This window comes from Carcharodon carcharias, chromosome 9, assembly GCF_017639515.1.
Source record: "Carcharodon carcharias isolate sCarCar2 chromosome 9, sCarCar2.pri, whole genome shotgun sequence".
Lineage (NCBI taxonomy): Eukaryota > Metazoa > Chordata > Chondrichthyes > Lamniformes > Lamnidae > Carcharodon > Carcharodon carcharias.
Window position 1 is genome coordinate 146,193,570 of NC_054475.1, and position 25,296 is coordinate 146,218,865.

Consider the following 25,296-nt stretch of genomic DNA (forward strand, 5'->3'; position numbering starts at 1 on the left):
GGGTGTTTGAAGGCTTAGAGGTAGGTATGGAGTGTTCAGAAATTAACAGGGCTAGAGGAAGTTGTGGAGATACTATGGATGAAGAATGATAGGATTTGTATATAAGGTTTTTGAATTAAATGCATTGTGGGTCAGGGAGCCAGTGAGTTCAATAAGGATGGGAGGTGATACATGAGAGATTTGTTCCATGCCATAGAAGTTTGGAAAAAGAGTTTATGAAAATTACAGGATGTGAAAGTCAAGAAGTTAGAATGGTAGAATTTGGAGTTGAAAAATCCATGTGCTGTGGAACAGTCAAGCTAGAGACCGAGCACAGCATGGGTGGGTATAAGTGGTTTCGATGGCTTTAAAGCTCGCATCAGGGTTTCACAAAGCACCAAGACTGCAAACAGGATGGGATCAGTAAAAACACGCCAGGCTGTTTGACAAGGGCCAAAACCAATTGCCTCACTGTTTCTCATGAGCTGTACAAATTTGTGATTCATCCCAGGATCTGATGTACATCAAGCAGCCTGTCAGTACAGAGGTAGAACTGTATATCATTTGTGTACCTTGAAAAATTTTACCTCGTGCCTCCAGATGCCCCCCTCGAACCCAATTAAGGATGCACAATAAATGCTGGCCTTGTCAACAATGCTCACATCCCATGAAAGAATAAAAAAATAATGTGCTCAAAGGCCAGCATGTGGATAAAGAAGGGGCAACAGTTAAATCCTTAAGGAATGATGATGATGACAGAGGAAAGAGAGAACTATTGCTGGAGATGTATAGATAACACCCAGATAGGTAGGAATTAAACCATGCAAGAGCAGTTGTATTGGACTTTTGGAGGGTGAAAGAGGATTATAAAACTAAGAATGACAGATGGGAGATACAATTTAATACAGAAGTGTGAGCTGATGCCTTTCTTGGAGTAGGTAAAATGAGGAATATCTGATGGAAAGATGTTGGAGGAGCTTAAGTAACAGACACCCAGGTTGCAAATACATCATTTTTAAGTGTTTATGTAAGTGGGTAAAGTCATAAAGGCAAGTTTTATATTTGGGGTTTTGAGTAGGGGCACGCAATACAAAAGCAACCACTCCAGCTCACTGTAGATCTGCAATTTGTCCCACGACTGATCATCCTCCATTGTCACTTGCTGTCCGCAGTCTTAACTTCAAAACCCTAATCTTCAGATTCTTTCATTTACCTTACTACATTTTACTTTTATTACCTTCTCCAACTCTCCATCTCAATATAGTCTCTGCTCATCCAACTATGGACTACTGTGCTTCTGCCACATCTCTCAATTCCACTACTTCATTGGTGCACTGGTGCCTAAGCCTTTGGGAATCATGCTCCAGCACTTTCGATATCCCACCTGAAACCCCATGTATCTTGCTGCCTCTGTACCACAAAACATGTTTCTTTGACCATGTTTTCAGTCGCATCCCATAATTTTCTCCCATTTCTTGCTTGGTTCCCATTGCTGTCCCCTTTAAACTGCTCTGAAAGATTGTTTTTACTTTTGTGCTATATAAATGTACTTTTTTACCATGTTGATGTAATTGAACTTTGCTGTTTAGTTTTAAAGCAAGAAATTGACTTTTGTTCACCCTGAAAGGCAATAGGTATGTCTTTAATTCTCCTATGTTGTGCAACATCAACAAAATAGAAAAATAAAATGACCCCTGAATGCTATTAGAAAATATGCATAGAGTAAAAGTTTACGATATCATTTTGGGATTCAGAGTAGTTAAAGCTATGAGAATGAAGCTTAGTTTAATATCTAGTCCCTATGTACTTACTGACTTGTAATCCTCTGGCATCATTCCTCCAACTCTTATAACCAACATTTATGTTAATAGGTAATCATAAAATATTTCCATATGTTTAAAGCACATTTAAAATGTTTACACCAGTTATTTTGGCAATATTATAGTTTTTTTTTGTATCCAGGCAAAGCCTAAAACGGCATTTGCACTTGTATAACCTTTTGGATCAAGTTACTGCTAAATCCTACAAATTAATTAGGATTAAATTTCTGTAATTCATAGGGACATAGAAGCAAGAGGCTATGTTAAACTTGTACAAAACAGCTGGTTCAGACTGAACTGGAATATTGTGTCCAGTTCAGGGTGTCTACACTTTAGGAAGGATGTGAAGGTATTAGAGAAGAGTGCAGAAAAGATTCATGAGAATGGCCCCAGAGATGAGGAACTTCAGTTACATAGATCGGAGAAGTTGGGATTGTTTTCCTTGGAGAAGGATGAGAGTAGATTTGATAGAGGTATTCAAAATCGTGAAGGGTCTCGACAGAGTAGTTAGGGAGAAACTGTTCCCATTGGTAGAAGGATTGAGAACCAGAGGAGAGAAATTTAAGCCAATTGGTAAAATAAAATAATAGAGACATGAAAAATCTGTTTTCACACAGCGCGTGGTTAGCACCTGGAATGCACAGCTTGAATGTGGCAGAGGCAGGTTCAATCAAGGCATTAGTATTTGAAATGGAAGAATCTACAGGGAGAAGGTAGGGGAATGCTACTAAGTGAATTACTCCTTCAGAGAGCCAGCACAGACATGGTAGACCGCATGGACGACTTCTGTGCTGTAACCATTGTGATCAATTTTGAGCAAATGTCAGTAGTGGATATTATTTCCCAGTTGCTCAGTGAAGTTTGTTGCATCTCCATTCAATTGCTTTGGTGTTTCTGCTCAAGGATATAGTAAAGCATTAATGTTTATTTCAATTTACCAATGGCATTCCTCCACACAATAGTGTCAGCCCCACCTCCACAGCTGTGCTTTCTACCCTCAATCCATTCCCCTGCTCTTTCTCACACCCTTTAGTATTTTTCTTTGCATCTTTATTGACTTTCTCCATCAGGATTTGACTTACCTTTTATATTTTGTTCTTGAGTCACCTTTCCTAGTGCAGTGTTGTATTGCTCATTGGTCCTGCATTGGAGGTATAATTTGTATTGTGCAAAACCATATAATCTCTTAAGAAAAAAAAATACCCTGGGGAAGGTCAAGTCTAAATGAAGTACTAAAACCTCATAGTTCAATTTTTACATATCTCATTCTAATGAAGCTGCCAATTTCTTCCAGGTGGGTGTACATGGCATTAGAATAGAATTCATCAATGAAAAAGGATCAAAACGCACCGCCACATACCTGCCGGAGGTTGCGAAGGAGCAAGGTCAATGTTGTGCTTTATGTACAGTATAACACAGATTTCCCTCTTTCCCAATTTTAAAGTAACATTTTTTAATAGTGTTTTCTTTTTCTGCGTTTAACCATACTGCTGTACTCCATATGCTTATTTAAAAAATAGTGATTGGATTGCAACCTGTGGCCTGATGCTCCTATGCCTGTTCAATTTGTATCTAAGGAAGGTAACATTTCCCCCTTAGTTTAAGATCTGGCCTTTCTTGTGCTTTTCTACAGGCTGGGACCACATTCAGACCATAGATTCCTTGTTACGAAAGGGTGGCTACAAACCTCCCATCACTAATGACTTCAGGAAGACCATTAAACTGACCAGGTAAGTACACTCTTTAAATACATCAGCCCTAAAATATTCAGAACAGAATTGCTAGATTACTAAATGCAGAACAGTTTTGACATGCTGTAACCATATTTTCAGAAAGCTGTTGAATTGTTTTACTCCTTTTACATTAGGCTTGCCTACTTGGATCCTCATTTAAACAATTCCAAAACTGGTAACATATGAGGACCATTGCAGTGATTGTCTGTTGAACAGCAAGGACTCCTAGAAAATAAGTAATTTAAGATCAGCATGAATCGCTTTTACAAATCTCTTACTCTAGAGATATGCAAGAATAAATGAACTTTTGGTACTTCTAGGTTAGTGATATTTATTCAAGTATTCATGTGATGCACTGGAGTGTAATATTTAAAAATTTGTGTAGCTGAAATTTTAGGACTATCCCAAATATCCTGTCTTGCCATGCTTCTTGAGCTGCCTTATTTCTCTGATCAACCTACTTTGGGTTCAATTAAAAGCACGCAAGTTGCTGTTGCACCTTCTCCCAATTAAATTATTAGTAAGTTGGTCATGTTTGTTTTGCATCTCCTGTGTAAAGCCTACCCACAGTGATTAATGGAGTTGGTATATTTTCACAAATCCAAAACTAGATAGAAGATGGGGTTCAAGAAAAGAAACTGGGGTTTAAAATTATTTTTTTTAACATTGCACCATCAAAATAAATAGGCATTTTTGTGCCTTTGCAGTTGGGAATAAAAAATTCTATTTTTATGCCATGCCTTTTGAGCGCAACCTCATTGATTATTTAAATATAAGCTCATTAAGAATGGATTAGTTCGTGAAAAAACATCCAATAAAGGAATAGTCTCATTCGCCACATTGGACACAATTAAACATCATGTAGTAGCTTGTGAGTGAAGCAGGTATGTTTTATATTTTTTTAAAGAAGTTACCTGAGGCACAGGCATTGTTTCAGCAGGAGCTTTGATTGCACAGGATGAAGGCACTGCAAATGTATGCTGGAAAGTAGCATCATGAGTTGACTTTGCTATTGGATGTATGCAGAAATGATTTTTGATTTGTAGCTCACTACATGGCATAAATTCTGCCATAAACTAAGTGCAGGGTTAGTGATTTGCATGCTATGTTCACATGCATGGAGATCAAGTATGCTAGTATTTAAGATTGAAGAACTGTTCTTACTAGAGCTTTACAATAGTGCTTTTATCCTACCAGTTATCTTCGTGCATCGCTTTAGATACAGCTGAATCATCTGTACACATGACTTCATTTGAAATCTATCTTCAAAATCTAGCAGTCCCTTCAGTGAAAACCCTGATAACTGCAGTTCTAGGCAGCAATCTGATGTATTAAATAAAATGTAGAGAACTTCCAGTCTGGGATTTTGAGGATATGTATGTGTGAATACTTTTGTCATGGTGCTCAGTATATTAGGATAGCAATCCTGATTAGTTTGTTTGAGAAGTTGTACCTAAAGATTCAAAAACGCAGACCAAGATTTAGTACATCACACTCATAACAAAATTACTGTCCCTCATCATATAAGCCTTGGGTCTTGCCAGAATTCTCAATTTCATCCACTAAAGCTATATCACTCAACCAGGAAGGAGTGATTACTGGTGCTGGGTATCTACCTCCAAACCCCACACACTGGTCTTGTCCTGAATTCTTTCTTACACAACAATTAATATTCCACATCAGTACTTTTTTTTGGGTGCACAAATGTCCAATTTCTGCAATCACATCCTGGTGTCATTAACTGTTGTAATAAATATTGCACAATTCCTCATCCAAGTTTTCAATTCTCTGCCAGATGGAAGGTGTATGTTTATTTTCTGCTTACTGAACACTTGTCTACATCTAATGCAAGTTTAACAATTCAGTCTTTTGCGTTTGGAGTTGTGTTCATCCTTATTTTAGAAATCTCATGTGAGTATTATTGGATAGAAGAGATGCTTTCAAAGCTTTTTGTCTTGCACTCATTGGGCAAATGTAAGAATACCAAATTTCAAGGGGAACAACAATTTATACCGCTTGGGAAAAAAAGGGTGCTGATTGGTTCCCAAGTGGACTCTGGTCGAGGCAGTGCCATGGAGAATGCACCAGGGGACAGTTATACTCCCTGCTTTTGTTTAATTGAAAAAGGTGCAGCGCCTGGACATGTTCTTTCTTTTTGTAGAGGACAGGACCCTGCGTATGAATATATGTAGCTTCTAGCAAGTGTAAGTGAACCACGTTGTGAGCCTGACTGATAACTTAAATTGATTGCTAGTGTAAGTTTAACCTCTTGCCCCTTTCATATTTCTGATGCATAGATGCTATGTTTGCTACATTTAAATCTGCAGCTACATGTAAGAGCTTTCTTATATACCTTAAATGGGCCCCATCCTGTGCTGAGTTCATCTTTGAAATGTGCTCCCTTTCCTCAATGTGCTAATTGAGAAATCTGCTAATGGATTCTCTACTACCCTCTACCGCAAGCCTACTTTTCACTGGTCAGTATACGCTTTGGGATTCGTACAGCTCCACATGCTATAAGATTGGCCTTATCAGCAAACTTGTAAATGGCCTGAGCCATTTGCTTACCATGCAAGCTTGATGCTGAAATAGGGCACCTTAAAGCTTTCCTGTGGGATAATGGCTACCCCTATCAGATCATTGCTCGCTGTATATCATGCAAACTCGTGATTGGACGTAAAGCAGCCACTTTCAGTGCTGTAGCTTACCCAGTCTACCTCAGATTGCCCTGGAAGGGTGAGGTGCCTTAAAAATTTGAGCAATGGCTGAAGCTAACTGTTTCATGCTGCTATGCAGTATTAAAAAAGTGGCATTCTCCACCAACAGGATGCTGCCTTCAAGCCAAAAGATGTTCTGCCTACCACACAAATGAGTAATGTGGTATACAAATTCATGCCAGTGTGATGCCAAGTATGCAGGCTGAATGCCCCAATGACTGATGGATTGCATCAATCAGCATGCCCTTTTGGCTGATTGCTACAAGTAGAGTAGTAACTCGATCAGCCCATGCTTGCAAAATTCAAAACTTGTCATATGCAGGTCCCTATCCTTTGCAAGCAGAAAAAATATGTCCAGGCAATGTCTTTTTCAATTAAACAAAAGCAAGGAGGGAAACAGTTCCCTGGTGCATTCCCCATGGCAATGTCTCAACCAATCAGTTGGCTTGCCAACCTTATCAGCACCCTTTTCTCATGCAGTATAGGTTGTTATTCTCTTTGAAATTTGGTGGTATTGTCTTACCTGATGAGTGGAAGACACAGCTTCAACAGCATGTCTCTGTTTTCAGCAATATTCCAATTCAGTACTACCAAACTTCACATGTCTTATCCACCTTGGCTTTCGGGAGCAGGAAAAAAAGGGAGGGAGTCTATATCTCCAAGTTTGCTGCAGCAGAATTGACTGAGCCACTAACAAACAGTGTACCCCTCTCACTGCCACACAATTTATTGCTTCTACAAATATCCATACCTCGTCTTTTGCTTGGCGTAGAATACAAGATGGCTTTGCCTGAGCCTAATCTCCCATAGCATTACTATGCTGTTCATTATTACCTGTCCTGATGTGTGCATACAACCACTCCTTAATTTCCAACATTAGTGCTCGGTCTTCATCTCCTTAAGCAGCATCCATTGCTAAAACCCTCATTCATGCCTTTGTCACTTCCAGCCTGGATTATTCCAATGCACTGCCAATCTCTACCCTTTGTAAACTTCTGCTTATAAAAATCCCTGTATATATCCTATTCTGTACCTAGTACCAATCTCCTATCAACCTATACAATAACCACTCGCCCTTCCCTGTGTCTGGCCTTTTGTGCATCACTACCTTCCAATAAGGAAAACCAGGGAAATTTTTTTTTTTTAAAACAAACGCTTTTGGATTGTATTTATAACCAAGAACGTAGTACTAAACTAAAGCTTGGAACATAAACCTACAGAAAAAAAATTACACCAGAACAATTAAACTTGCTCATAGTTTAACCTTTTATGTGTTTGCAATTTCTCCCTTTGCATCAAGGAACGAATAGATTTTTTAAGCACTTGCCACAGATGCCACAGCCGGTTATTAGCTAGCTTGAATGAGGGTAGCAGACTGCAACTGCAGAAATGCACTTGTGTCTCTTGATGCAGGATAACTTTCAAAATGCAATTTAAGGGATGAACATTCTGAAACTGTTGACAGTAAGCTAGGGGTGTACAACAGCACTAGAATTTGAATTACTGCCAAGACTGGCCATTCAGAGCACATCAGAGATTGGTGTCTTCATCCTGTTCACCTAACTAAAGCACTCTGGCACCTTGTTACATTCCATTCTTCTTCTTGTTCTCTGTTTCCTTCTGACTGCGCATGCATCCAACATCAATGGAGATCTACCAGTGTGTTTAAACATTTTTACTCCTGCATGAAAGGAAGCTTCACAATGGCACTCAAATGCATGGTTTTCCTACAAGTGATGCGTCACAGCAACTTGGATTGCCTAAATGAGGTTTGAAGTACTCTGATCAGAAGAACATGAAACTGGTGAAATGTTCACAGTAACGAGAGTATAATAAGCTGTGTAATCAAAGGAGTGACCACGCTGTTGAAGTGCAAGAACCATTATGAACTTTGTTTACTTGCTTTTGTTGACATAGTACTAAATCTTGTTTTTCTCAGCGAAAATGGTTTCTACCTATTGTGGCTTCGATTGTTTATCAAAGCTTTTTGGCTTGCTCTTGGATTTCAGTAGAACGTTACTATGTTAAATTTTATTTGCAATAGTTCATTTGTCATTTTGGGCTACCTTTTCAATTTTCATAACTTCTATAATGTATTTCATATGGAAACTTTAAAAAAGGAAGCATAATTGCCCGAGTGTAGAAATTTAAGGCTGTTCCAAAGCATCTTGCCACATCAACTCTCACAGCATATTTGCACTACACCAAAATGAAGCTGTTTTTATTTTTATCTTAAACTAAGGACTATAATTACCATATGCAGTCAGTACTATCATTGCCAGTTAATCAAGTTGAACTGTCTTGAAAACATACTATTCTAGCTTAAAATAATAGACCAACACTTTCACAGAATGCACAATACCGAGAACAATTTGCATGTGTCACTGAGTTTCGTCAAGGTCACCAAGATTTCTTCAACGTTCTTGCAAATTTTCTTCCGTCTCCTCCTTTGAAGGTTTTCGCTCTCTGAAGTACAGTCCACAGATGGCAGACACCCAAGTGGGCATTATTCATGTCAACAAGCTATTTGACTGCAGGAGCCATTCCAGCTCAGTTTGAATCTGTCCTTATCTGATGGCTATACACATGTAAATTTTCTATGGGATTCCTAAATTATAAATTGAATTGTTGTATTTTTCCTGTCAGAATTCCCCTGCATGGCCTTAACACTGGGGCCAATTGTAATACTCCAGCTACTGATATTAATTTAGAAAAGACCAGGGATTGTGTCTAGGACCTCCCTAATCTATATGGCTCCATTTAGTACACTTGGCTGAGCTATCAGAAAAGCAGTATGGCTTCTTTCAAAAATGAGAACATTTATATCTTTGCCAATTCTACGTTCAAGTTGCTGTTACAGCGATCTTTCCTGAAATTAATCAGGTACGTGGGAAAATAGAGAAAAATCAAAAAAATGTAAGAGGCCATCTGACCAGTCTTTAAAACTTTAACTCCCAGTTGGCCACTCATTCAAATATCTATCTAATTTGCCATTAAAGGCTTCTGCAGAGTCTTCCTTGACAGTCCGTTCCACATAAGTGCTATCCTTTATGTATAAAAGCAAAATACTGCGGATGCTGGAAATCTAGAACAAAAACAAAAATACCTGGAAAAACTCAGCAGGTCTGACAGCATCTGCGGAGAGTTCATGTTTCGAGTCTGTATGAACCTTCATAAGAACTAAGATGAGATGAAATATAAGCTGGTAGAAGAGGGTGGGACAGGAGAGCTTGCTAGGGGGCCAGTGATAGGTGGAGGCCAAGAAGAGACTGCCAAAAATGTTATAGACAAAAGGACAAAGGGGTGTTGAGGGAGGTGGTGTTATCTAAAGGATGTGCTAATGGGGACATAAAGGGAAGCAAGCAGGGCAAGCTAGTGGCAGATGGCCCTAGTGCGGGTGGGTTGGGGAGAAGGGATCGAGATGGGCTAAAAGGTGGAGATGAAACAATAGATCGAAATAAATTTAAAAATAAGAGGGAAAAGAAAAAAATATAGTTGTAAAAAAATTATAAATTATTGGAAAAGGGGGGGTCGGAAAGGGGCTGAGGATGGAGGAGAGAGTTCATGATCTGAAATTGTTGAACTCAATGTTAAGTCTGGAAGACTGTAAAGTGCCTAGTTGGAAGATGAGGTGCTGTTCCTCCAGTTTGCGTTGAGCTTCACTCGAACATTGCAGCAGGCCAAGGACAGACATGTGGGCATGAGAGCAGGGTGGTGTGTTGAAATGGCAAGCGACAGGGAGGTCTGGGTCATGCTTGCAGACAGACTGAAGGTATTCCGCAAAGCGGTCACCCAGTCTGCGTTTAGTCTCCGCAATGTAGAGGAGACCGCATTGGGAGCAACGAATGCAGTAGACTAAATTGAGGGAAGTGCAAGCGAAATGCTGCTTCACTTGAAAGGAGAGTTTGGGCCCTTGGACGGTGAGGAGAGGGGAAGTAAAGGGGCAGGTGTTGCACCTTCTGCGGTTGCATGGGATAATGACGTGGGAGGGGGTTGAGGTGTAGGAGGTGATGGAGTGGACCAGGGTGTCCCGGAGGGAACGATCCCTGCAGAAAGCCGCCGAGGGAGTGAAGGGAAGATGTGTTTGGTGGTGGCGTCATGCTGGAGTTGGCGGAAATGGCAGGGGATGATTCTTTGAATGTGGAGGCTGGTGAGGTGATAAATGAGGACAAGGGGGACCCTATCATGGTTTTGGGAGGGAGAGGAAGTGTGAGGGTGGATGCGTGGGAGATGGGCCAGGCATGGTTGAGGACCCTGTCAACCACCGTGGGTGGAAAACCTCAGTGAAGGAAGACAAGTCAGAGGAATTGTTTTGGAAAGTGGCATCATCAGAACAGATGCGACGGAGGCGAAGGAACTGAGAGAATGGGATTGAGTCCTTACAGGAAGCGGAATGTGTGGAGCTGTAGTCAAGGTAGCTGTGGGAGTCGGTAGGCGTGTAATGAATATTGGTGGATAGTCTATCACCAGAAATTGAGACAGAGAGGTCAAGGAAGGGAAGGGAAGTGTCAGTGTTGGACCACATGAAAATGATGGAGGAGTGGAAATTGGAAGCAACATTAATAAATTTTTCCAGATCCAGACGAGAGCACGAAGCAGCACCAAAGCAATCATCGATGTACCGGATAAAGAATTGTGGGAGGGGGCCTGAGTAGGACCGGAACAAGGAATGTTCCACATACCCCTTAAAGAGACAGGCATAACTGGGGCCCATGCGGGTACCCATAGCCACACCTTTTATTTGGAGGAAGTGAGACGAGTTTAAGGAGAAATTGTTCAGTGAGAGAACAAGTTCAGCCAGATGGAAGAGAGCAGTGGCGGATGGGGATTGTTCGGACCTCTGTTCGAGGAAGAAGCAGAGAGCCCTCAGACCATCCTGGGGGATGGAGGTGTAGAGGGATTGGTCGTCTGTGGTGAAGAGGAGGTGGTTTGGGGACCAGGGAACTGGAAATTGTTGATATGACGTAGGGCGTGAGAGGAATTGTGGATGTAGGTGGGAAGAGACTGGACAAGCGGAGAGAGAATGGAGTCAAGATAGCAAGAAATGAGTTCCGTGAGGCAGGAACAGGCTGATACAATTGGTCTGCCGGGACAACCCTGTTTGTGGATTTTGGGTAGGAGGTAGAAGCGGGCCGTCCGAAGTTGGGAGATTGAGGTTGGAAGCTGTGGAGGGAAGATCTCCAGGGGAGATGAGGTCAGGTCAGTGACAGTCCTGGAAACAATCCTTTGTGTATACTTTGTCTAAACCATCTGTGTGGTTGCCCTCTTATAGGATTAACTCAAAGTTCCTGGTTCTAGAGTTTGGACTAATCTCAAACAAATTACCAGCATTCAATAAGACTGCAACTTTGCAAATATAGTTGGTTTTCGTTGATTTTGCTGTATATTCCACTACTAGTTCTATTGAGCTGCACATCAAAACTCCAAATTTCCCCTGTTTTATGCACTCTAACCTAGAACCATTTAGTTTAAATTCCTACTGTTTGTTTTAGTCCCTTCAGACCATTACTATGCATTGCTCATGTTTAATGCCATTTGCACTTGCCATGCTACATCTGATCAGTCCAGATCGATTTGGTTTCCCTGTTAATTGTAATCAATTCCCACCTTCTCCTCCATTGCCCTTCCCCACACACCTTCAACCACCAAATTTGATGTCATCACGTTTTTTTTTAATTTAGCAATTTTGGTTCTGTCCCCAGCTCCCAATTGTATGTTTACACTCAACACTGATCAAATTGGCAAGCTGCTGGTAACCCATTGTCCTCTCATTGCAGCTCCATTCACAACTGTTTTTTGTTTTTGCTGTGTTAGACCATTATCAATCCGCCTCAGAAGCCTGCCTTCTATTCTCGGCCTACTTAACTTGTGGACTAATCTCTTGGCACAGTATTAAGAATCTTGCTGAAATGTAAATACCTTATTCCACAAAGTTTCCATTGTCGGGAAAGTTGATCATTTCCTCAGACATAAATCCAGTAAATTTGTTAGGCAAGACTCCCCTCCCAAAAACCCATGTTGACTTCCTTTTTTTTAACCATACTGTTTGTTACCTGTTTTATTATATTTCTTTTTGGGGTGTCTTAATACTTTTAACTTGCTGCCCTATGTATTCCTTAATCGTAATTATTCTCCATTTTAAGGATTGCACTACGTTAATTATTTTCCAACCTTTGGGTAAGCTGGCATTTCTAAGGATTCCCTAAAGATAGTGACAAGGACATAATTTGATTTTGCCAGCTGCCACCTTATCCATGTATAAAATCCATCAGGGGAAAAGGAGTGTTTTCCTTTAACTTCAATCAATTTGTGACTTCCTTATCTGAAGTTTCTATTTCCTCTCTAGTAACTTAGTCTCTTTCCATTACCCCCATAAATTTAAGATTCACAGAAAAGCCTTAACTGTATTTTCTAATTGTTGAGGGGTCACTTGATACTATTTCCTGTTGCAAACATTTTTAGAAAGGCTAATTTCTTCTGTTACCCCCTGTATTCCTAAGTTAATTTTCTATTTTCCGAACCAATCTCTTGACCTCTTTTACTTTGTTTGTATTGGTTCGCCACGCTATTCGTAGCTTTACTCTTTAATTTATTTCTCTCCTTTCATGTATTGTTTCCATTGTTGCTTACATCAGTACTTTTCCTTTGGTGCTGTTCGCTAGTGATGTGCATGGCTTTTGCACTCTGTGTAAAAGTATTACTGAAAATGCTCTCAGAATCACAGAATTGTTATGGCGCAGAAGGACGCCATTCGGCCTGTCGTGTCATTCATATTATGGCTTTTGGTGATGTAGACTGAATAGAAATTATTTCATCAAGGAAGGATCTTGGTGAGCAATAACCACAAGATGCTTCGATAGACCCATGGCAGCTATATTATTGGTTATCCTTCATCTTCCGTTGAAGTAGCAGGTACTGCAGTGGTATAAAAGTTCTAATGTGGTTCATAGGTTATGAAACCATGGGTATCAGAAACTTGGTTCAACAATATCGAAAGTTAGCAACAAAATACAGAAATTTATTATTTTGCAGAGATAAAAGACAAACAGCAAGGTGGTATTGCCTTTTTAATGGAAGAAAACTATTATAATGGAAATGGCCCTTTCTGGTAAGGGTGCTGATATACCATATACACTGGAACCTTTAATTCTGTTCCAATGTAAGTAACCCTGCAGGTAGAGATATTAAATAACATCTGCATGATAGTGAAGCAAGCCAGGACTAGGAGAGTTATCCTAATAAAGTGGAGACCCAGCTGAGGTTTAGGCTAGAAAAGAATGACTACAATGGAAGCATTTAGAAAGGTAGATTTTAAAGGGAGAGAGTGGGGTGAATTTTTAAAAACTGGCCTGGCTAGCACTGTTAAAAGGACAACGAATATATGATCAGAGAGTATTGGTCAATGGATATTTTTCAGGCTGGAGGAAAGTTTTTTGTGGAGTTGGTATACTGGAAAAACTCAGCAGGTCTGGCAGCATCTGCGGAGCGAGAAAGATTTAACGTTTCGAGTCCGTATGACTTTGGAGTTAGAGAAACAGAAATATGATAGATTGTATACTGTTTGAGAGGGTGGGTGAGAGGTTAGAGCAGGTGGAACGAGATAGAAGGTCAGGGATAGGTGACAGCTAAGGAGAGATTGATTGGTCAATCTCTCCTTAGCTGTCACCTATCCCTGACCACCTATCACGTTCCACCTGCTCCATCCTCGTAAACAGTATAAAATCTATCATATTTATGTTTCTCTTTAACTCCGAAGAGTCATGTGGACTCAACGTTAACTCTGTTTCTCTCTCTGCAGATGCTGCCAGACCTCTTAGACCTTGATGTGCAGGGGACAATTTCAAAGTTTGCAGATGATACGAAACTTGGAAGCATTGTAAACTGAGGAGGACAGTATAGAACTTCAAAAGGACGTGGACAAGCTGTTGGAGTGGGCAGATAGGCGGCAGATGAAGTTCAATGCGGAGAAGTGTGAGGTGATGCATTTTGGTAAGATGGACATGAGGCATTATAAAGGGTACAATTCTTAAGGAGGTGCAAAAGCAGAGGGGCCTCGGGGAATATGTGCATAGATCACTGAAGGTGGCAGGACAAGTTGGGGGAGCAGTTAATAAAGCAGACAGTATCCTAGGCTTCATTAATAAAGGGCATAGAGTACAAGAGCAAGGAGGTTATGCTGAACTTGTGTAAAACTCTAGTTAGATGTCGGCTGGAGTATTGGAGTATTTGTTCCCGTTACCCTCTGAAAGGACATTAACATCAGTCCATCCATTTTAAATAGCTCCCCCCGCCCTGCCCCCCGTCCCCAAGAATTTATCCTGCATCCTAAAAAATGAAACTCTCCTAGCCCATCTTTCCTAGCTGCACATTGCATTGGCCTGACTAATCTGCCACTCACAAGTGACTATAAGAATAATCCTGAAATTTTCCTAGTAGTTTTGCATTTTAGCTAAACCTCTTTTTAATCTGTCTTCAAGAGCTCCGTCGTACAGTTTCATTAATTTCTATGTGAACCACAAATCTTGGCTGCTTTCTCTTTGATTCCAGATATATTTGCTCCCTTGTGTCCCTTTCCTTGGCATTCCAGGAGGTAATGCACCATTGGGACACTCGATCACAGCTGCAAAACTGGCTGTCAAGCCCCTAATTATAGAATTCCCCACAGCTACCATTCTCCTATTAAGACAGCTAGCGTCCTTTTTCTTCTTCTGGTAATCCCTTAATCTATGATGTTATGGTGTTGCTCTGCATTTCCTACACTGCAAGAGTGACTTCACTTCAAAAATGCTACTTTATTGGCTATAAAATACTTTGGGACATCCTGAAGTCCTGAAAGGTGCTACATAAATGCAAGTTATTTGTCTTGATTGCCCTCTCTGTTGCCTTTGTCTTTGGCTAACATATTATGAGGACAACAAGTTGGACAAGTCCAGACGCACAGTGATTTCCTACACAGGCCATTTTCTCCATTCATCACTCTTGTCGCCTTCCTATTATTCCTCCTCCTCCTCCTCCACCTCCCTCTCGTTTTCTCTTTCTCTGCTGCTTCAAATTCAAGGGATGCAAACTTGAATGGATACAGTGGATAACTGGCTTAGCCATTGACCACATAAAGCTCTTTTGGATCCATTTCTCATCTGCCAAAACTGCTCACTTTACCAGAATCATCTTGGAATGCACAAACAATTGCCTGCTTTACTCTACTGAAAAATGGCCTTAAACCCCTCTCCTCCAACAATAAGTGTAGAGAGTGTGTGGATTTCTTTGTCACTAATATTGTGACCATCTGTTCAGTTGCTTCTGCTGGTTCCCTCCCCTAGTCTACCCACTAGGCCAAACTTCCCCTAAATATCCCTCTGCTCATTCTCCCACCACCCCCTCCAACCAATCTATCTTCCTCTAGTTTCTTCCCTATATCCCCTCATGCCTTTTCTAAGTTCATCTTGTCCTGAGACCCATGTGTTGCTATTCTTGATCCTGTTCCCACTGAACTGCTAACTATCCAACTTCCTTTCATGGCTCCCATGTTTACTGATATTGACATTTCTTTCTGCTCAGGTGCCATTCCCTGCTCCTTCAAATCTGCCACCATCACCCCTTTCCTCAAGCAAACCTTTGGCATCTTCCTTGCAGACTAACGCTCCATATCCAACCACCCTTTCCTTTCCAAAGCTCTTGTACATGTTAACATTGATCCCAGCACCATTTCTAAATTGTCAGATTGCTACAGTGAGTACTGGGTGGGTGAGCAGAAATTTCCTTTAATAAAATATTGGGGAAACTGTCCATGCCACAAACTTTGTTCCTTAACCACCAACTGCGTTACAGTCCTTGGCTGGATGAGGCTGAACTACACTGTTCATAAAGATAAAAGCAAAGAACTGCAGATGCTGGAAATCCAAAACAAAAACAAAAACAGAAATAACAAGGCGAAAGAGACATACAAAAATCCTGACAGAGAGTAGAGCAAAACTTCTTCAAGGTAGGCATTCCTTGAAGAGAAATGGCAGTCAATTAAACACAGAGATAAAAGCAAAGAACTGCGGATGCTGGAAATCCAAAACAAAAATAAAACAGAAATAACAAGGCAAAAGAGAGATACGAACATCCTGATGGAGAGTAGAGCAAAACTTCTTCAAGGTAGGCATTCCTTGAAGAGAAATGGCAGTCAATTAAACACAGAGATAAAAGCAAAGAACTGCGGATGCTGGAAATCCAAAACAAAAACAGAAATAAGGCAAAAGAGAGATACGAACATCCTGATGGAGAGTAGAGCAAAACTTCTTCAAGGTAGGCATTCCTTGAAGAGAAATAGCAGTCAATTAAATTCAGATAAAAGCAAAGAACTGCGGATGCTGGAAATCCAAAACAAAAACAGAAATAAGGCAAAAGAGAGATACGAAAATCCTGATGGAGAGTAGAGCAAAACTTCTTTAAGGTAGGCATTCCTTGAAGAGAAGTGGCAGTCAATTAAACACAGAGGTAAAAGCAAAGAACTGCGGATGCTGGAAATCCAAAACAAAAACAGAAATAAGGCAAAAGAGAGATACGAAAATCCTGATGGAGAGTAGAGCAAAACTTCTTCAAGGTAGGCATTCTGTTGAAGGGTCATGAGGACTCGAAACGTCAACTGTGCGCTTCTCCACCGATGCTGCCAGACCTGCTGAGTTTTTCCAGGTATTTCTGTTTTTGTTTTTGTTTTACACTGTTCATAACCTTTGGTGTCATATTGAGCCCCACAATGAGCTTCCAATGGCATATCTGGACGATCACGAAGTCTGTCTATTTCCACCTCCTAACATTGCCTGATTCCATCCCTGCCTTGGCTGATCTGATATTGAAACAGTTATTGATGACTTTATTGCCTCTAGCCTAATATATTCTAACAGTCCTGGCTGGACTTCCATTTTTTACCCTCCATAGACTTGATGTCATCAAAAAGTGTTGTCCATTCACCCATTGCCCCTATGTATATACTGATCCACATTGGCTCCCAGTTAAGCAACCCCTTCAGTACCTTCAGCTGTCAAGATCCTAAACTCTGAAATTCCCTCATTTTCCTCTCCCCATCATGACTTTTCTTCTGTCCTTTAAAACATACCTCTTTGACCAAGTTTTTGGTCATCTGCTCTAACATTCCCTTACGTGACTCAGTGTCAGATCTGTTTGATAACACTCCTGTGAAGTGCCTTGGGACATTTTACTACAATAAAGGCACTATGTAAAAACAAGTAGTCACCGTCATCCTCTCTCCTGGTTCACTGTCTGTTGGCTGGCCACATTCTGAAACAGATCTTGTATAAGCCTTTCTTCCCAATGTTTAATACAGTGATGCCTGCTGTTCTTCAAGCTTAGCATTTATCTGTTTTACCAACATAACTTAATCCATATGTAGCCCTAGATATATTGTAGATTCTGTAAATCCAACGTGAAGCATTATGTCATTAACCTTTCATGGCTCTTAAATTCTATACTTTCTAGTCTTTAAATTTGAAACTAATTCATAAGACATAGGTGCAGAAGTAATTCAGCCCATCGAGTCTGCTCCGCAATTCACTGAGATCATGGCTGACCTGATGACCCTCAACTCCACTTTCTTGGCTTTTCCCCATAACCCTTGAATCCCTTCCTGATTAAAAATCTGTCTATCTCAGCCTTGAGTATACTTAACGACCCAGCCTCAACAGCCCTCTGCAGTAAAGAATTCCACAGATTCACTATCCTCTGAAAGAAGGTATTCCTCCCCATCTCTGTCTTAAATGGGCAGCCCCTTACTCTGAGATTATGTCTGCTGGTCCTAGACTCTCCCATAAGGGGAAACAGCCTCTCAGCATCTACCCTGACAAGCCCCCTAAGAATCTTATATGTTTCAATAAGGTCGTCTCTCATTCTTCTAAACTCTAGTGAGTACAGGCCTAACCTACTCAGCCTCTCCTCATCAGAAAATCCCTCCATACCCAAGATCAGCCTGGTGAACCTTCTCTGGGCTGCCTCCAATGCCAGTATATTTCCCCTGACATAAGAGGACCAAAATCGTTCACTGTATTCTAGGTGTGGTCTAATTAGTGCCTTGTATAGTTTTTAGCAAGACTTCCCTAATTTTATACTCCCTTTTGAAATAAAGGCCAACATTCCATTTGGCCTTTCCTATTACCTGCTGAACTTACTAGCTTTTTGGGATTCATGCATGAGGACTCCCAAATTCCTCAGCTTTCTGTAGTCTTTCTCCACTGAAATAATATTTAGCTCTATTCTTCCCGCCCAAGTGCATAAACTCATATTTTCCCACATTATATTCCAGTTGCCAATTTTTTGCCCACTCACTTAACCTGTCTATATCCCTCTGTAGACTGTCATCCTATCACTTGCCTTCCTTCCTATTTTTGTCATCTGTAAACTTGGCGATAGTATGTTCACTTCCCTCATCTAAGTCATTAATATATATTGTAAATAATTGTGGTCCCAGCACTGATCCCTGTGGCACTCCACTAGTTACAGGTTGCCATCCTGAAAATGCCCCCCTTATTCCAACTGTCTTCTATTAGTTAGCCAATCCTCTCTCCATGCTAATATACTATCCCCAACACCGTGGGCTCTTAAGTAGTCTTGTGTGTGGTACCTTACTGAATGCCCTTTGGAAATCCAAATATATTACATTTACTGATTCACCTTTATCCATCCTGCTTGTTATCTCCTCAAAGAATTCTAATAAATTTGTCCGGCATGATTTCCCCTTCATGAAGCCATGCTGACTCTGCTTGATTATATTATGCATTTCTAAATGCTCTGCTATTACATCCTTTACAATAGACTCTAACATTTACCAGTGACGGATATTAAGCTAACTGGTCTATTAGATACCTGTTTTTTGTCTCCCTCCCTTTTTGAATAAGGGCATTATATCAGCAGTTTCCCAATCTTCTGGGACTTCTCCAGAATCTAAGGATTCTTGGAAGATTACTACCAGTGCATCCACTATCTGTGTAGCTACTACCTTTAATATCTTAGGATGTAACCCATCAGGTCCAGGGGACTTATCAGCCTTTAGCCATATCAGTGTCCCTAGTGCTTTTTCTCTAGTGATAATAGATTTATTCCCCTCTGCCCCACCCCAGCTCCTTGATTATTTGGCATTTTTGGAATGCTATTAGTGTTTTCTACTGTGAAGACTGATGTAAAGTATTTATTCAACTCCTCTGCCATTTCCTGGTTCCCCATTATTATTTCCCCAGCCTCGTTCACTTTGGCCTCTCTCTTCCTTTTTATATATTTAAAGAAGCTCTTACTGTCCACTTTTATGTTACTTGCTAGTTCACCCTCAAAGTTTATTTTCTCCCTCTTTATTTTTTGATTATATTTTGTTGGTTTTTAAAACTTTCCCAATCCTTTGGCTTACCACTAATCTTTGTCACATTGTATGTTTTTGCTTTCAATTTGACACTATCCTTAACTTCCTTGGTTAACAATGGTTGGCTTATCCTCTTCCTAGAATCCTCCTTCCTCACTGGGATATATCATTGTTGTGAGCCATGAACTATTTTCTTAAATGTCTGCCATTGTTCATTAACTGTCGTTTCTGCTAAACTCCTTTCCCAGACCATTCCAGGCAACCCTGCCCTCATCCCTTTTTAATTACCCTTATTTAAGTTAAGCACAGTTGTTTCTGACCCACGTTTCTCTCTCACTGAATGCTAAATTCAACCGTTACTGTTTCCTAGGGGATCTTTTACTCTCAGATCATTTATTAAACCTGCCTCATTACACATTACCAGATCTAAAATAGCCTGATCCCTGGTTGGATCCATAACATATTGTTCTAGGAAACTGTCCTGAATAAACTCTTAATTTTTGCTCAAGGCAATTTGATTTTCCCAGTCTACATGAAGATTTAAAGTCACCCATGATTAATGTTCTGCCTTTTTTACATGCCCTCATGCTCCCTCCCCCATCCCCACCCCCTTTCTGTTTCCCCCTTCCCCTTTTTTTTCCAATAAATTATAAAGATTTTCCTTTTCCCACCTATTTCCATTATATAAAAAAAAACCCACTAGAGCTATACCTTGAGTGCCCTACCATCCATTCTTAATTAGCACATTCGTTTAGATAATATCACCAACTTTAATTTTAACACCTATGTGTTCTATTGTACTATTGTCGTTGACATCTTTTGATGATCTGCTTTTATCACTGCTTGTTTGTCCCTACAACCACACCCACCCCCCCCCCACCTCTTTGTCTCTCTATCTCTCCACCCCCCACACACACGCCTTAAACCAGCTTATATTTCAATTCTTTCTTGGACTCGAACGCAAGTTCTGTCGAAGGGTCATGAGGACTCGAAACGTCAACTCTTTTCTTCTCCGCCGATGCTGCCAGACCTGCTGAGTTTTTCCAGGTAATTCTGTTTTTGTTTTGGATTTCCAGCATCCGCAGTTTTTTTGTTTTTATCTCATTATCTCCTGATTCATTCTCTGTCTTACAGTATAATTACTGTTAGGGGGCCTATAGACTACTCCCATCGGTGTCGTCTTCCCCCTGTTATTTCTTACCTCCACCCACAAAGCTACCCCATCACCCTTTCCTTCATGTCTGTCTTTTCAAAAAGTCACACACCCCTGAATATTTAGTTCCCGGCTTTGCACTCCTTGTAACCAAGTCTCCATTATGGCTATAAGGTCATACCCAGTAACCTCTATTTGTGCCATTAATTAATTTATTTTGTTCCAAATACTCCGTGCATTTAAGTAAAGAACCATTCACTTTGCCTTTTTACCATTTTTTCCCCCTTTGACCCTATTTGTTGCTTTTTTTGTTTGTGCACTGCCCCTTGCTGTCACACTCTGGGTATCATTACCTAAGTAGCTGCCATATCCTTTTGTTTTGTAAGTTAACATATCCCCTCTCCAGAACCCACCCTCTTTTTCGCTCTCTCGCTCTCTCTCTCGTCTCTCTCTCGCTCGCTCGCTCGCTCTCTCTCTCCCACCCACCCACCCCCCCCCCGCCCATTTAGTTTAAAGCCCTCTCTACAGCCCTAGTTAATCGATTCACCAGGACACTGGTCCCAGCATGGTTGAAGTGAAGACCATCCCACCGGAACAGCTCCCTTCTACCCTAATACTGGTGCCAGTGCCCCATGAACTGAATCCCATTCCTCCAGCACCAACCTTTGGGCCACACTCACGGATGCAGAGAACAGTATCTATCCACCTAATTATACTGTCCCCTACCACTACCATATTCCTATTCCCCCACCGCCCCCCCCCCCCCCAAATTTGACTGGCTCCCTGTACCACAGTGCTGTGGCCAGTTCAGTCATCCTCCCTGCAGTCCCCGTTCTCGTCCACACAGCTTGCAAGAACCTTGTAACTGTTGGACAGTTGCAGGACCATGGCCCCTCGAAAGCTACTCCCTGGGTCCCCATACCTGCCTTACCTGCAGTCACACCCTCCTGTCCCTGATCACAGACCAAATTTGAATTACCTAATCTGAGGTGTATGACTGCCTCCTGGAGTAAAGTGTCCAGGTAATTATCCCCCTCCTTGATGTGGCACAATGTCTGCAGCTTGGAATCCAGCTCCTTAACTCTGATCCGAAATTCCTTGAGATACAAACACTTACTACAGATGTGTTCACTGGATCGCCTTGGTGTCCAGCAGCCCTCAGGGCATGCTGCAGCAGCAACACATCACCTGTCCAGCCATCGTTATTGTATTTTGTTTAACTTATTCATTAATCATTGTAGTACACTTGAAGAATCCCCTGCTCTTGTATATTTTTACTGCTACCAGTATCGATCCTATACTTAGCAAGCTATTTTTAAGAAAAAGAGAAAAAAAAAGACTATAGCCCTAAACACAAACTAAAGACTTTTACTTTAAAGCCTAGAAGTACTCACCAATCCTACTCGCCAATCAGCTGCTCTCTGCACTTTTTTCCCCCTCACATTCTTTAATGGTGTCTCATTATCTCTCTTTCCGCGCCCTTTATTGGTGTCTCGTCTCTCCCTCTCGTGATCTTTAATGGCCTCTTGCCTCTCACTCTCCGTGCTCTTTAATGGCACCTCGCGCCCCTTCCCCCTCCTCCATTCTTTAATGGCCTCTCGCTCCTCTCTCTACATGCTCTTTAATTCATATCTACCTTCCAGGTGTTCTGATTTTTTTTCTCGTCCATTGGATATTGCTGGCTTGCTGGCATGGTCAGCATTTATTGCCCATCCCTAATTATTCTTGAAGGTGGTGTTGGTGAGTTGCCTTGAACTGCTGCAGTCCATGTGGTATGGGTGCTTGCACATTGCTGTCAAGGAATTCCAGGATTTTAATTATAACAGCCCTGATTTCTCTTCTCGTCACCCGTCCATAAACAAAGATGTTTTGGTTTGCTTCCCCCTTTATATGCAGTGATGCATTTCGCAACCCCTCAATTTTGGTGTGATCCAATTTCTATTAATAACCCACAGCAAACTCGTGATGGGATGAACTCATAGGGTTAGTTTATTTGCACAACTCAAAAATGAGGGAGGGTGGTTTGCCACGTAGCCCACTTTGCACTCGAGGGATAGAGAAAAGAGAGATTTACAGGGCAAAGGCCACAGAGAAGAATTATTGTTTAATGTGTGTCCAGAATCAAAGACCAATGAGGTATTCCTTCATGGAGGACAGCACACTGAAAACTAATGCTGTATAATTCACTTTTTTAGTGGAGTTGACATAGCACAAGGTGATGGGCATGCAGAGATTAAACAGTTTTGTAGGTGATGGTGCAGAAGCTCCAGTAGAAACAGTGTAAATGAGGGTGACGTGTTCAATCTGGGCAGAGCCCCTTTTCTGTGCTGTCGCCTGTAGATGTTAAAATAGCAGACTGAGCTTTGCAGTTCCACAGGGCAATATTACTGGTTCCACAAGTAGGGCCCATGTCACATAGCCCTCACCTCTCTTCTCTGGCTTTGACAAAGGGTATGTATCCCTTTGTTGTGGCCCCTAAGATTGCTAAATGTTCCAACCACAGAGACTTGAAAGGGAGGTGTGGGATTCTTTGCCCTAGCAGATGGATGGGCTTCAGTTGGCTAGGTCTGGCTTATGAAATGCAAATGGCCTTTGTATCGTTCTAATTGAACTTGGTCCCTGCAGCCCACAGGCGTTAGTGTCTCTTCAGAAATAACAGGATGCAAGTTTTTGCAATGTTAGCTCCTATTGTTTGAGGGTCACTGGCAAATATAACTTCAGCCATTTGGAAAGGATATTTGCTCATTTCTAAATTTTAAGAACTGGACAATAAGGATATCGATATATATTTTATCAAAATATGAAAAATGGCAGCTGGACACACCTGAAATTCAGGGCTCAAGTGGAGTTCAGGACTATAAAGAGACTGAATTTGAGTAGGGAGTTGCTTGTATGATCTGGTGTGATTGGGCAGCGAGAGGAGCAAGAGCTACAGCAGGCAAAGCAGAGCATGATTTATGGACAGTTTGAAAAGCAGTAAAGGAAGAGGGAGCTGACTGATTATAGCAGAAGGGTGAAGAAGCTAGTAGAGAAAAATTGTCCCATTGTGTATTGGGTTTGGAATCCACACCCAGAAAGAAGTGGACACGCTAAAATGAAACTGAATGGACGGGCATGGAGGCCACAGTACAAACAAAGGGGAAGTAAAAGGAAGCCTACAATGTACACCGTGATTCCTACAGCTCCCAATGCATAATATGATTGGCCTTATCGGCAATTTAGTAAATAGAGTGAGCCACTTGCTCAGCTTGCAAACTTGATGCCGAAATGAGGCACATCAAAGCTATACTGCAGGATAATGGCTGCTGCATCAGATCATTACTCGCTGTGCATCGTGCATGCTCACGAATGGGCCTAAGACTGATATTTTCAGACCTAAAAATTGCCCAGTCTACTTCAAATTACCCTAGAAGGGTAAAGTACTTCAAAAGTTTGAGCCAGAGTTGAAGCTGGCCATTTCATGTTGCCACTATGTAGTAGCAAGACAAATGGAATTTTCCACTATTGGGTTGCTGATGTCAAACCAAAAAGATGTTCTGCCTACCATACAAATGAATAATGTGGCATATGAATTTAATTGCTGGCCTGTTGCCAGGCACGTAGGGCGGTACGACGTCCTGACAACTGGATTGTATCACACAGCACATCCCTTCAACTGTTTGCAATAAGCAGAGCACTGACTGTACTCAACCAGCCCATGCTTGCAAAACTCAACATGGTGTGTAACGTTAGATGTGATTCGATGATTGGGCAGCACTTGCTGAACGATCCTGAGTGTGCTAAGAATTACACTAACAATCAATTTAGGCTCACAATGTGGCTCACTTACACTTGCTTGGAGGTACATTTGTATGCAGGGATCTGTCCGCTGCAGGCAAAAGGAATGTGTCCAGACAATGTACCTTTTATGAATTGAACAAAAGCATGGGGACAGTAGCCCCCGATGCATTCTTCATGGCAGCGCCTCAACCCATCAGAACCAACTTGCCAACCAATCAGCACCCTTTTCTCATGTAATATAAATTGTTGCTCCCTTCGGCATTCTTGCAGCTGTCTTGATGAGTGGAAGATGAAAAGCTTTGACAGCATGTCTTTTTTCAACAATAAAAGGAATAACAAATATAAGTGTTTACAAAGGCAATTTTAAATCTAAATGTTGGTATAAAAGCATCAATTAAAATATTATGTAAATGTTATTATAAATCCATATATGTATGCTAGACTTCCTTTGTTCCCCCACCCCAGCACAAAGCAGACCCAGGCTGTCCTATGACTGAAGCTGAACCCACCATATTTCTTGGTTCCGATTTAGATGTTGCACCATTGTGCTTCCACTAGTTAGAAACCCTGGAAGATAATACAGGAGGTGTTCCGATAATACTGGCACACTATTTATATATGGCCACCTATTTCAGGTGGAAGAGTTTCATTCTCATTCTGGAAGTACCCTGCAAGTGTAAATGGAAGGCAAATGAGATGGAAGCCCAGTGTGATGAGTTTCCATTTCTTTATCCCAATGTTTTCAAACTTGGAAAAATATTTGAGT

At 41.2% G+C, this 25,296-nt stretch overlaps 1 protein-coding gene across 4 annotated transcripts in view; it reads left to right on the plus strand.

Annotated features, from left to right (window-relative positions):
• The window catches only part of LOC121282541 (AMME syndrome candidate gene 1 protein homolog), a 142,005-nt gene that overhangs the window by 103,087 nt on the left and 13,622 nt on the right, over positions 1 to 25,296 (plus strand). For 2 of the 4 annotated variants that reach the window (XR_005944065.1, XR_005944064.1), the window contains exons 4-6: positions 3,094 to 3,184; positions 3,433 to 3,529; positions 3,667 to 3,852. Coding sequence is in view for 2 of the 4 variants with exons in the window: in XM_041196276.1 (XP_041052210.1) it covers positions 3,094 to 3,184; positions 3,433 to 3,529 (188 nt within the window). In the remaining 2 variants the exon portion in view is untranslated. The remainder of the gene's footprint in view (positions 1 to 3,093; positions 3,185 to 3,432; positions 3,530 to 3,666; positions 3,853 to 25,296) is intronic. The other 2 variants (XM_041196276.1, XM_041196275.1) reach the window with 1 other exon arrangement.